The sequence below is a fragment of the Lepisma saccharinum genome, chromosome 1 (genome assembly GCF_977018435.1).
Source record: "Lepisma saccharinum chromosome 1, izLepSacc3.1, whole genome shotgun sequence".
Lineage (NCBI taxonomy): Eukaryota > Metazoa > Arthropoda > Insecta > Zygentoma > Lepismatidae > Lepisma > Lepisma saccharinum.
The window spans coordinates 111,309,830-111,323,096 of NC_139229.1; the positions used below are offsets into that span (position 1 = coordinate 111,309,830).

A 13,267-nucleotide genomic window follows, 5' to 3' on the forward strand; every position below is an offset into this window, starting at 1 on the left:
AAAACTCACAATTTGAGTATTTAACATAAATTGTTCCACAACTTAAAATAAAGATAGAAAATTCAACCTTGGCAAACCAAATAACATGCTCCAGCTGCATGACCGATTCTGTTTCGCAAGACATTACAGAAACCTAGCTAGAAATTCTTATGCTCACGGTGATAACATAATACGGTTTTTCTTTCAAAGAAATCATTATGTTTTCTAGGGGTAAATATATTTTAGTAACTCATAACAATAATTAAGTGGATTTTATCTTCAGTGCAAAGGTAACTTGCTAAAGTAAAATTTTCATCTGACATGAAGACAAGTTAGAAATGCGGATCAATACATTTTTGTTCCAAATGATGCATCTGCTCTAAATTAAGCAGTATACTAAACAAAGCATTATATCTTAAGAAGTGATGTTATTAATTAATATCGAGAATATCGCTTATGTCTTGTAATGGAGTTATACAGTAGTATAAAACTTCACATTCACTTCAGTAATGCACCAAACACGCTTTCACGCAACATATGACAGCGAGGGAAGCGAGCAAGGAAAATTTTACATCCATTTCTTTGCAGGCTTTCAAGAATATTATTTTAATGGGGTGTCAATACTTTCTTAGGATCCTGAGATAGTTAGTCTTTTCCAGCTTCTCTTTTGGCATGTTCGGGGTTAAAAATGTGTGGATACCATATCGCTAAATTCAGTCTCCAAAATTTAATGTTCGAACTCTCTCTCCACTACAGAAATCCCTTAACAATCTAAGATTTAACACTTTATCAAGAGCTTCCTCTCTCTCCCTCTTTAAATTTAATACTCATTCCTACCACCAAAATGTCCATGCCAATTTTAGACTTGAACAATGGATATTACCTCCTCCAAAAAATTAATTCTGTCTACACACACCAGAATTTTCGCAACAGTATAAGACAATAGCAATACACAAGAATTGGATACCCCTCAATTTAATGCTCAATCCCTTCTAACTAAAATATCCGCCATAATCTAAGACCTCTAATTGGATACTGTCCCCCCAAAGTTTAATTCAGACCCCTTCCCCCCCAAAGTGTCAATTAGGGCTTAATATGTAAGAGTTGGATATTTCACCCCCCACCCACTTGATAATACCCTTGAACACTTTCTTTTATTCATCTAATGGATTAAATATGGTGCATTTAAGGTGTAAAATCTTTACATATATTTTGGAAAAATATGTAAATGTTGAATTTTATATTATTTGAAGGTAAAAAATCCTCCCAAAAATCTCGATGGCGCAACCTGCACCATAATCACCCCCTGTGGGCACCTCTGGGAGGCACAAATAAAGGTTTAGGTCATCAAGTAGGATGAAGGATTACAGACATGTGAAGTAATAGTAATTAGAAAATAATCATGGAAACCTTTTTATGTGACTAAATTGTATTAGCTTCATAATTTTCACATTTTCTTTCCAAAATTAGGTAAAATTAGGTTAAAATTATGTAAGTAGTCGACATTGGAAACATCCACTCTTCTGTAATTTGTGGAGGGGTCAGATGTATCAATATTAAATTATTTGTTTGGGTGGGCTCAAAGTAGGTGGACTCTCTTTCAGTTATCATAGCACCTAATTATGCTGTATTTTTGGTACAAGTACCTAACCAAGTGTTTAAAACATGTATTTGAAAAATTTAGAAAACTCAATAAATAATGTTTACTTTTGTTAACAGAACTGACAGTATTGTTCAGAGGATACTTGAAACGGAATTTTCTAATTGTACCATCATTACTATAGCACATCGACTGCACACTATAATGAGCTATGACAGAGTATTGGTTTTGGAGAATGGAACTGTAGTGGTAAGTTAATGTTCCTGAAATAAATACAATGTATAAACACATACATATTGATGAGGGAGACTGAGTGAACACCAGAAATCACAATACATCGCCTCTCCACACAGTACGATGGCCCAATCATGCAACCGACAACTAGCATACCGCTGGCAAAGCAGTGGAATTTCTCCATCGCTAATGGCTTCATCAGCCTGTTAGAGCTAATCAACCCAGTAGTGGATGACTGAAAACCTGCAGGGTCGACGGAATGTAACTGATTATAAATAATTCAATAAAACAAGGACAGTTATTATTAATTGTGATGACTGAAGGTACAAGCGTAGTAAGTGCTGTGCCAATTTGGTCACCTACGGATGCGTGAAGGAATGGAGACAAGGTGGTGGCGTCGGTGTGGGATCTGCAGGTAGCCAGTGGTATGCTAGTTGTCGGTTGGATGATTGGGTCAGCGTACTGTGTGGAGAGGCAATGTATTGTCGTGATTTCTGGTGTTCACTCAGTCTCGATCATCAATATATATCTATGCACAAGTTAGCATGTACAATACATTTTTATCCCTAGAGTTTTGCCACACTAAATGGTAAGAAAATTATGTGAAAAAGTAACATGCAATTATGGCAGGGTGTAAACAGAAATGTTTTCAAATTTGCATAAAATGATTATATTACATGTTTCCTTCCTCATGCAACTGGATTAGAATTCATATGGCTTTCTGCAAGAAGAAAGATGTGCTATCTCATATCTAAGTGTGATTTTGAATAATGATTCTATGGAATCAGGTTAAGAGAGATACTAGCCATGCTGACTTTACGTATGTACATAATAAAAGCAATGTTCTACTTTTAGGAGTTCGATGAACCATATGTTCTCCTTCAAAAATCAAATGGGTACTTTTGGAAATTAGTTAATCAGACAGGACAAGACATATCCACCCATTTAATTCAAATCGCAACTCAAGTAAGTCATTTAATATCTACTATATTTAGGCAAGATACTTCTCAATCTCATGTTTTTCAGAGAACAAAGTTGAAAAAACTTAAAATGCAGGAAAATGCAAACTCCAGGGAAATTCCAAAACATTGGGGTCATGGAGATTGAATGTAAAAACCATGAAATATGTAAAATCCGGGATATAATCTGTGTTCCATTATACTTACACTATTCATGTAACTCATTATCATATAATTGCCACAATCAATGTTTGCTTTAAGTCCATTTTGTGCTCAGATAGGCTAATCAGGTTAGACCTACAGTTCAAATTGCTAACCAAACTGCTGTGCAATGTGTTTCCACCAGGGATTGAACCTGGGACCTAGACCTGTATCTCTTGATTACAAAGTGATGCCCCTGTAATTGTTCTATACATTTTGGTGGTCCATGTCGTCCTACCCTAAGGAACCTGATAAAATAAGTATTTGTTTTGAGCGTGTTAATGTATAACCACATCTTTTATTCTCTGAAACATGAATGAGCAGCTTTTCATATTTTAAATTTATATTTCAAAATGTTAAATTGCTCCTTTTTAATTCCAGATGAAGGTAACTAAACAGCGATTAAGTTTAGGTTTCTATTTTAAGTCCACTTTATGCACAGATAGGATAATTGGGGCTGAATCTACATTTTAAAGTGGATCTGAACCACTATGTGCATCGACCAGGTATTGAACCCAAGACACCTTGATTACAAAGTGATGACGTTACCAGTACACCATGTGGGAAACCACTATGTATACCCTTGAAAATGTTCATACAAATGTATTGTGTCAGGATCATGATTCTGTTATTCATGAAATCAAAGGGTAAAGTCCAAAGGGAACATGAAAGCTCATAAAACCTAACCCCCAAAGGGGTTTTTGTAAAAGGATAGCTACAGCTCCTCCCCCACCCTCTAAATAGTTAAGAAAATAAAAATGTTCATATGAAGGCATTAAAGAACATGGAAAAAAATGAAATGATAAATGCAACACCCCTTAAAATGACCATATTTATATTTGAGTACAATTTTAATAGAGTGAAGAGCTCCAAATATATGAAATAGTATATTATGCTATCATCCTGTTCCCTAGAATGCGGATATGTACCATACACCTTTACAATTATAACCCACCCTCCTGAAAAAGTTCTGTGTGTGCTAGTATATGTGTATGTGTTTGTTTTGGGGGAGGGACACTGCTTGGTAGCTCAGTGGTTGAGCAAAGGCATCGAATGACAAAGACCCAGTTCAATCCCTGGTTGAAACTTTTCAGTAGCATATCATAAGTTCAGTAAGTGTGTCATTAGTTCTTTCATGATTTTAAAAATTAATAAATGAGTGATTTTGACCTTCATTTTGCAGTCTTATCATAGAAGGCAACAGACTGGAAAGGATAGTGATACTGAAATACAAAATACCCATTTGTGACGATAAGAAGGGAAGTGTCTAAAGAGAAAACCACAAAATGTTCAGACAAATATTAAAATTATGTATGTTTTTCTATTTAAATTTTGGAATAAACTTACACTTGGGTTGTGGTTTCTCATATTTTGCATTTTATTTTGTTGTTCATAAGTATGAATATTATAAAATGATTTTTAATTGTTAGATTGGTCCTAAGTACTTCAATCGCAGGTGATTATTGCTCAAACCATTCCCAATATCAGTTAAGTTATTTGCAGGAGTGTGTGGTGACATTTGGGGTTGGGCAAGCCACTGAATATGGTTTCATTTGATACAACAAATATGTAATTATCATTGCTATTATGATAATGATATTACCATACTTATACAAGTTTGAACATGTGTTAAATATTTCCTTCTTAAATTGTAGGTACCATATTAATAAAACTATGTGTTGAATATAGTTTTATTAGTAGGGGTACCACTTCCTCAGATAATTTTATAAAGTACTCCCTGCCCAGCCTATTCCCTAGGCTTGAACAAACATTCTCCACCTAGAAATTTCAATTTTGAGAATTGGTTGAATGAAAAATATTAAGTAATTCAGTTACCAAAATACATAAATGTATTTCCGAATTGTTCTATCTAGTCTGAAACATCATCAATTATTTCATTCATTCAAGCTAAATTGAAGGGTAATAACTAGGGCCCGGGACTTTATGTTATAACATATTTTTCAATTGGCTTCGGATCTAATATTGGGGTGAGATCTTTACATATGTGATGAAAATCAGCCAAAATAGACAAACTTGACAAAGCATACTTTGACATATTTCACCAATTTCGCATTTTTACAACATATTTCTTCAATTTTGTTGTAATAAGACATATTTCTGTATAATTTCGTAATTCTCGCACATAATCGATTATTTCGTAATTTTTTTCTTCATAGCTTTAGCACAACAGATAGTTCATATTGTCGATGGCAGGATATGGAAATTACGGAGGAAGAAAGGTGCCGTCTTTTCTTAGTACAGAACAATAATACCCCACTTTTTTTTTTATCCAGCCGACAATTGAAAGCCATGCAAACATTATTGAGGAAAAATGTTCTCTCTCATTGTTGCACGGGAAGTAAAGAAGTTTCGTTTTCATTTCTTTGCCTTTTTCGCTTTTCACAAAAATCAGCCAAAAGTAAAAATAACATTCGGTATATTACAGCCCCTACTCTACTCTATCGGGTATGGGAGAAATTCGAGAGTACTGTTGTACATATTTTTGACTTTATTGGGAATATTTCAGCATTTTTCTGACATATTTGTAATTTTTCATGACATATTTTCCAATTTATATGACATAATTACATACATATTTTACAGTTTTATAGGACATAAAGTCCCAGGCTCTAGTAATAACTAATTTACATAGAAAGTTTATATCTTCTCCCCGAGCTTCAATCAGAGGTGAATACAAGTATCTTGTGTTGATTGTAATATTTCCCCATTAATTTTAATTGTTTCTTTTACCATGGCAAATAGTCGTGCTTCGTATATGTGAGCTGTGCCTCTACAAAATGAACTGATTTCGGTAATATTGAAGTATGATGCCTGCATTTTAACTTTTCAGTTTCATTAATATCCACACAAGTCATATGGTGACAAGCATAAGTAAAGATGTCCACTGCTAACCAGTTAGTACACTGTTTACAAGAAGTAAGAATTGAATAATCAATCAATGATATTAAATACTTAATATATGTTTAATTTTAAAAATAATAAAGAGTACATTGTAGGTACAAATCTCCTTTCTACATGATGATCAGAGATACATAATGAGAATCTAACAACTTTTGAAACTTCTGACTAAATATTAAGTAAGCAGATAGTTTGAACAAGAAATAAATTAACTTCCAATGTGCTCAACAATATGTAAAGTTAACAATTTTTGTGCAATGTGCAAAAAACGTTTTCATGTATACATATAAGAATGTAAGTAAAAGGTTATAGAATATTGCAAGTAATATGCAATGAATAATATAATTTAAGAAAAAATGTTGAAAAGCATTTCAATTTTAACTTCTTTATAATAATTTTGTATTAATATTATTAAAATTCTAAGTTAGATTACATTTCTTTGGACTACTATCAACACAGTTAAAGTTTGATGGCATGGTATGAGCATTCAGCATAAATATAATTTTATCAGGTTTGTAAATGGATAAAATGCCAATTTCTACTAATAATGTGGTGTGGTGCAGTTTGAAGTAAGTTAGAGATTGTATGCATGTCCAGATATTCTGTTCTATTCTAAAGTTCAAAAGCAGAGCTGTTTAGATTAATAGGTTCTATTCTGAAAAAGAAATAAAAAAAAGAAATTCACATCTTAAGTTGCATGTAAACTGGCAATTAAATTATAAGAATTGAATTACATTATATTTAAGAACCAATTTTTTAATGTAAAATAAATTGCTATAAAAAAGAGAAATAAAGAGGTTCATTTTCTTTGGAGGACCCACTTGTTTCTACAAAAAAAAAAAAAGTCTAGTTCAGAGTCATGGCAGCTAAGGTAGATAGCTACGAAATTTAGGGACCCCACAGTGTTGTTTATATGCTCTTGAAATTTTGTATAACATCAGGAATTCAACATAGTGTCACTTATGACACAACAACCCTTTTCAGGCCAAGCTCTTCCAAATGGCTTTTAGTTAAGTGATGCCCGGTCAGTACATCCAATCCCATCGCCATTCTTACCTGTTTTCCTAGACTGAAGTCCGATTTTATTTCTTCCTATTACATATATCCCTATGATAGTCCCCATGCTGTCAATACCAACAATTTCGAGCTTTCACTTGGGTAAGAACCTAAGAGCACTAACTACAGTTAAGCAGGAGCTCCTAGTTGACTTTGGTTACAGGAAACAAACTTGTGCCTGAATATATTATTCATTATTAGTAATAATAGGCAAGGGACTTTTTTTATGTAAAAGATAATAGTGGCAATTTCATTTCTGAATTTACTTAAGGAGAGATTCACGTCAGTCTGAATAATTCCTGGATGTTACTTCCCTGCTATATGCATGTTTCAAATAAAAGTGGAAAGGCAAGGCAGAGCATTTCTTGTCCACCATGGCTGACGGAAAGGGGGGGGGGAGACTAGAGTCTGGGACTGCTTATATACGTTATAGTATTTTCAATGACTTTTTCACTAAAGGCCCCCTATATTTTACTTGCAGGGAGCTGCAATAGACCACACTATGCTGATAGTCTAGTTACATCATATCTAAATTTATTTACATCATTTTTTATTATTATTATTATTATTATTATTAAGGCACCAGAACAATACATTAAGATGTAAATCAACAATAATGGTTTTAAATTCCTAGCATAAACATAGTTGAAAACACGTCTTATACCATCATGTAATAATGTAATAATTCTGCGTAACTTTCACAAATTAAATGGTAAGAATTAAAACAATTTGTTACTTTTATTGGTGTCAATCATCATCATTAAGGTTTACCTGGAATGTGGGACTAAGAATAGATGTAGTGTATTACATTAGTGTTATTATTATTATTATTGCATCTCAAAGTACTGAGCAGTCAGACCAGGAGCTTCTACGTATATCCATGGTATACATTATTAGGCAGAGCAGGGGTTTATCCAGAATTTTCCATCAAAAGGAGGAGGGGGATGTGACATTTGGTCCCTTACACTAAAAGAGGGACATAAATTAAGAGTATTTGAAAATAAAGTAATTAGAAAAACATTTGGACCTAAAAGGGATGAGGAGACAGGTGAGTGGAGAAGGTTACATAATTTAGAACTGCATAATTTGTATTAATGTCCAGATATTATTAGAATAATTAAATCAAGAAGACTTAGGTGGGCAGGCCATGTGGCATGAATGGGAGAGGAATGAAGAGTTTACACGATTCTTGATGGGAAACCTGATGGTAAGAGACCTATAAAATGGCCAAGAAGAAGATGGAGGGATAACGTTGAGATGGACATAAAGGAAATCGGTAAGGATGGAAAAGATTGGATTGATCTTGCCCAGAATAGGGCAGATGGGAGTTTGTATTGCTGCAGCCATAAACCTTGGGGTTTAAGATGACTAGAGAGTTAGTTAGTTAAGGGGGGATAAAGGTAAATTTAAAGCAAAAATTACCATAAATTGGGTCTTCATGAAAAATTTTAGGAGATGTTGGGGGTGGGTGGATAAATCACCGAGGCAGGTGCATTTGATTTCAGCGTCCCTCCTTCTCCTTCTTGTTGACTTCAAATTCTGATTCTGTAAAGCATTTGTGGAAATGTTTCTGACTTTGCAAAGAAATTGTAAATTGCAAATGGTGTTTGTAGGCTGAACCTACATGCTAACTGAGAGGGCTTAAAAAATGTTTAATGATTGACATAAAAAATTGATGACATCTCGTTTCCCATTGTTTAGACTTACTTCAAGTTAAATAAAAGTCCTTATGCACAACTCCAAATGACGATGACACCAGTTTAATTGTATAAAAATTAACTCATAATCTAGCACAATATAAACACTTCATGTTCATACATCCATATATCACAAAATCGTGTCCATGGTAACCCACACAGATTACAAACTTGGTTACCTTCTTTATAATTTGTATTTATCATCTTTCTCCTGGACTAAAAAAAAAAGCAAGAAATGGAAAAAAAATTAAACACAGCACAAACATATTTAATTACATAAATATCTATCGGGAGGTTTCTGATGTTGACTAGACCTCCTAAGTGTTCTGGGTGTAGCCGTACCATCGTTGGATGGAGCAGAAGTAGTGTTCCTGCCTTCTGCCTGAACAATAGGCGGAGATTGTTGCTGAACATCTAGGGAAGATAAATCATCACTCCAGCTTATGTCTTCTTTGGAATCGTTATCCCATCTACGACTCATCCATCGAATGTGAACAATTTTCTGAGTTCCATCGAACATCTGAACTTCGTAGAGACAAGTAGCACCTATTCTGCAGTGTACCACTCCCGGCGAAAAGGCGGGTCTCACAAATTTAGAGGATTGTACCCAGACTAAATCATCTTCCCTAAGTGAGGATGTTGCTGAATTATCTTGTAAAGATGATCCTTGACCGTTCTGACATATCTCTCTGCCAACCCATTACTTGGACTGTGGTACGGGTGACTAGTCAAATGGTGTATTCCGTACTGCTGACAGAAAGTCTGGAACTTAAGACTACTAAATGAAGGTCCATTGCCAGACGTCAATGTGTTAGGTAAGCCAATTACTGAACAAGACTGCAGTGTCCACATTATAGTTTCAGAAGAATTGAGAGAATGCACGGGCCAAACATCCAACCAACGACTGAAAGCGTCAACAATAATTAAGAATTTACGACCAGCTAAGAAGAAATGATCCACGTGGAGTCATTCTCCTACAGAAGATGTGCTTTTCCATTTATTGTTTGGTCCCTTTCGAACCTTAGGTTTGCAAGCCTGGCAGATATCACATTTCTGCATGAAAATAAATAAGTCTTTGGACATTTTTGGCCACCAAAACTGTGGGGTGAGCATCCCTTTCATTGCATTTATTCCAGGATGATGTTTGTGGAATAACTGTAATATAGTATTTCTAAGAAAACATGGAATTACTGGTTTGCCCATCAACATCACACAATTGGATTCATAGGAAAGAAACTGCCTTCTTTCATAAAAGGGTGCCAAACATTCCTGTGTCAGTCCTAACATTAAGAGTTGAGGCCATCCATTCTGAATAAATGTAATTACTTGGTTGAGTAGAGGATCTTTACTTGTGTGTTTTGCTATTTCCTCTACTGGGATTGGTCCTCTTCTCTTGTCTACTTGGCAACATTGAACAGCATCAATATCAATTGAAGAGTCTCCCGGTAATGGTAGTCTACTTAACATGTTCGCTACTAGAACTTTAGATGAGGATATAATGTTGTACTTGAATGTTGACAACAATAGAGACCAACGAACAAGTCTATTCGACGTATGTTTTGACACAGCTTTGTCAGGAGAAAATATGTATTTTATTGCAGTGGCATCAGATATTATGTCAAACTTCTGACCGAGCAGAAATTTATAAAACTTCTTGATACTAAATACCACACTCATTGCCTCGCGTTCAACTTGAGCATATTTCTTCTCTGTTTGATTAAAGATAGAAGATGTGCATGCAATAGTATGCAGTTTACCATTAACTCGATGGCATAGATGAGCTCCACATCCATATGGTGATCCATCACATATAAGAACAATATGATTGGTTCAATCTTCTTTATTTTCAAAATTATATTGTGGAATTCATCAGAACAATCCTTTGACCAGTTAAATGTGACATTCTTCTTCAACAAACTAGTAATGTTAAATAATTTGGAGGCTAGGTTTGGAATAAATCTTCGATGAAAATTTACCATACCCATAAATGATCTAACTTGGGTCACATCTTTTGGTTCTGGACAGCATAATAAAGCATCTATGTTCTTAGGAGAGGGACTGATTTCTTTATCACTAATTAAATATCCCAAATATTCAACATGTTGAGAAAGAAAGATATTTCTCCAAATTAGCTTTCACATTGTGTGCTTGTACTCTAGAGAGCACTAAACAGTTCTCTCGTAACATTCATTCTTCGTTCTTCCACCAATTATGACATCGTCGAAGTAGAAAGCAACTCCTGGTGTTTCTCCAAGGATCTTTGCCAATGTCATTTGAAAAATATCTCCACTTATAGAGATTCCAAAGCATAACCTTTTAATTCTAAATAAACCAATATGTTTGTTGACAATCGTAAGTTTCTGCACTGCGTCTGATAACAGTAACTGAAGATAAGCCATCTTCAAATCAATAACTGAAAAATATGTACATCCGACAAGTTTAATGAAAATATCATCAGGCGTGCTGCAATTAAACTTTACATTCTCTGTCTTTTTATTAATCGTTGAGAAAAAATCAACACTAAATCTCAGCGAACCGTCCTTCTTCATTACTGTAACTAGTGGTGAAGCCCAATCTGAGTAAGCAATTGGTTCCCACAATCCTGATTTAACTAATTCACCAATCTCAGATTCGATTTTGGAACGTAAACCATATGGAATATTGTGAACTTTTCTGAAGACAGGAACAGCTCCTGGTTTCAATGGTATGTCCACTTTGAATGGTGTTATAGGCTTAGACATATCTCTGTCAAATACTGAACTAAAATCTTGTTTGATTGTATGCATAATTCATCTGGCTTATCTAACTGTGTAGAGTTCATCTTATAACTCTGATAACTACTGATTAATTGATTTCTCCAGAAAGGATTAATTACATTCAACCACGATCGTCCAATTAAAGGATTTTGTAGTTTTTTCTGAACAAATGATTATTGGTAGGTGGTAAGTGCTGCCACCATACTCGACATCTAAAAATGGTTGGCTGCAAACAGATAACATATTATTGCCTACACCTTTAATCACTATATTAGGAAAATATATGTTGTACAAATCTGAATTAAAAAGCGTAACAGCCGATCCTGTATCCACTTCACATTGTATAATATAACCATTAATGTTCAAATTTACCAAATAAGGCTTTGCTGTAACTACATGTATAGTGTTAGAAGATGAGTTACGATTGTTTGGACTAGGCCTAACCGGATCTAAATGATATAACGATAAGACATCTAGATTGCTATTCATTTTGTCTAATAACGAGATATCATTACAAGCATTATCCTTTTATAATGGTTAAGACTTATTCACCGTAGAATCTTTCAATCGCTGTTTCTTCCTACAACGTTGATGCCAGTGATCTTTTATCCCACAGTATGTACACATAGAATTGTTTGCCGGACATGAACCTATTCCATGACTCCGTGTACATTTAGTACAAGGGTGAAACTGTTTACTATGATCCGGTGAGGAGTGTACTTTAGATGAAGAACTTGCCCTGGCAGACTGATTCCGAGATGAAACTGTAGTCAGACTATTGCCTGTTACATTGCATTTATGTTTCCTGACTGTCCTGCTAGCATAAGAAACATCTTTCGTAATTTCATTGTGGACAAACATTCTAGCTTCTTTCTCTAATGTTTCCATTTGCACAGCAATATTCTGACTTGTACTAAACGTCAAAGAAGCGTCAGATAATAACTTTTTTCTATTAGCCTCGGAACGAATTCCCAGAATCAACTGTTCAACTAAGGCTTCTTCTAAATATTGCTCGTATGTATATATTAGAGCCTGTTGCTTAAGCCTAACCATGAAATCTGCTACTGATTCACCAATCTCTTGCACACATTGCCTAAACTTAAATCTTTCAACATACTTATTGGTCTTAGGCTTAAAATGAGACAACAACTTATGTTTCAGCACTGAATAAGGCTGTAACTGTACTTGCTCAGGAGCCAGCAGATTTTTCAATACTTTAAATGTGGTAGCTCCAATCACCAAAATCAATAACGGCACTTTGTGCTCCTCAGGTAACTTCTGAACAACACATAATTGTTCAAAACGAAGCAAATAATCAACGATCTCTTCAGTTTCAGACCGAAACTCAACAAATGTTATAGGATTCGACATAATGACAATTAATAGAAATTGCTACTCACATGAATATCAACAACTGTTGTACCATTTGGTGTAAAGGGAAATTATGTCATTCCGACTTATAACCTTACATAAAGTAATGCAAATCCCGCAAGTTAGTAAGTATACATGAATACACCTGGAACCATTTCATGGCTAATCTTGCACAGAATTCCATCCTAAACGACTGTGCCATAAATGATTGACATAAAAGATTGATGACATCTTGTTTCCCGTTCTTTAGATTTACTTCTAGTTAAATAAAAGTCCTTATGCACAACTCCAAACGATGATGACACTGGTTTAATTATATCAAAATTAACTCATAATCTAGCACAATATAAACACCTAATTTACACATTCACTCCATGTTCATTCATCCATACAAAATCGTATCCAAGGTGGTAACCCACACAGATTACAAACTTGGTTACCTTCTTTATAATTTGTATCTATCATTTAACTCCCCACAAAATGAAATTAATAAAT

The 13,267-nt window shown here is 34.5% G+C and overlaps 2 protein-coding genes across 7 annotated transcripts in view; one reads left to right on the plus strand and one right to left on the minus strand.

Annotated features, from left to right (window-relative positions):
• The window catches only part of LOC145999252 (ATP-binding cassette sub-family C member 4-like), a 92,146-nt gene extending 87,812 nt beyond the window's left edge, over positions 1–4,334 (plus strand). For all 3 annotated transcript variants that reach the window (XM_083136190.1, XM_083136197.1, XM_083136195.1), the window contains 3 exons: positions 1,699–1,828; positions 2,669–2,779; positions 4,157–4,334. In XM_083136190.1, the coding sequence (XP_082992316.1) occupies positions 1,699–1,828; positions 2,669–2,779; positions 4,157–4,222 (307 nt within the window). In that variant the 3' untranslated portion in view covers positions 4,223–4,334. The remainder of the gene's footprint in view (positions 1–1,698; positions 1,829–2,668; positions 2,780–4,156) is intronic.
• Positions 1–13,267, minus strand: part of LOC145999265 (uncharacterized) — a 60,705-nt gene that overhangs the window by 37,201 nt on the left and 10,237 nt on the right. For 2 of the 4 annotated variants that reach the window (XM_083136217.1, XM_083136202.1), the window contains exon 5: positions 5,821–6,547. The exons of 1 other annotated variant lie outside the window; for it this stretch is intronic. In XM_083136217.1, the coding sequence (XP_082992343.1) occupies positions 6,505–6,547 (43 nt within the window). In that variant the 3' untranslated portion in view covers positions 5,821–6,504. Of the gene's footprint in view, positions 1–5,820; positions 6,548–13,267 lie in introns of those variants that run through there. One more of the 4 variants, XM_083136206.1, reaches the window with a different exon arrangement.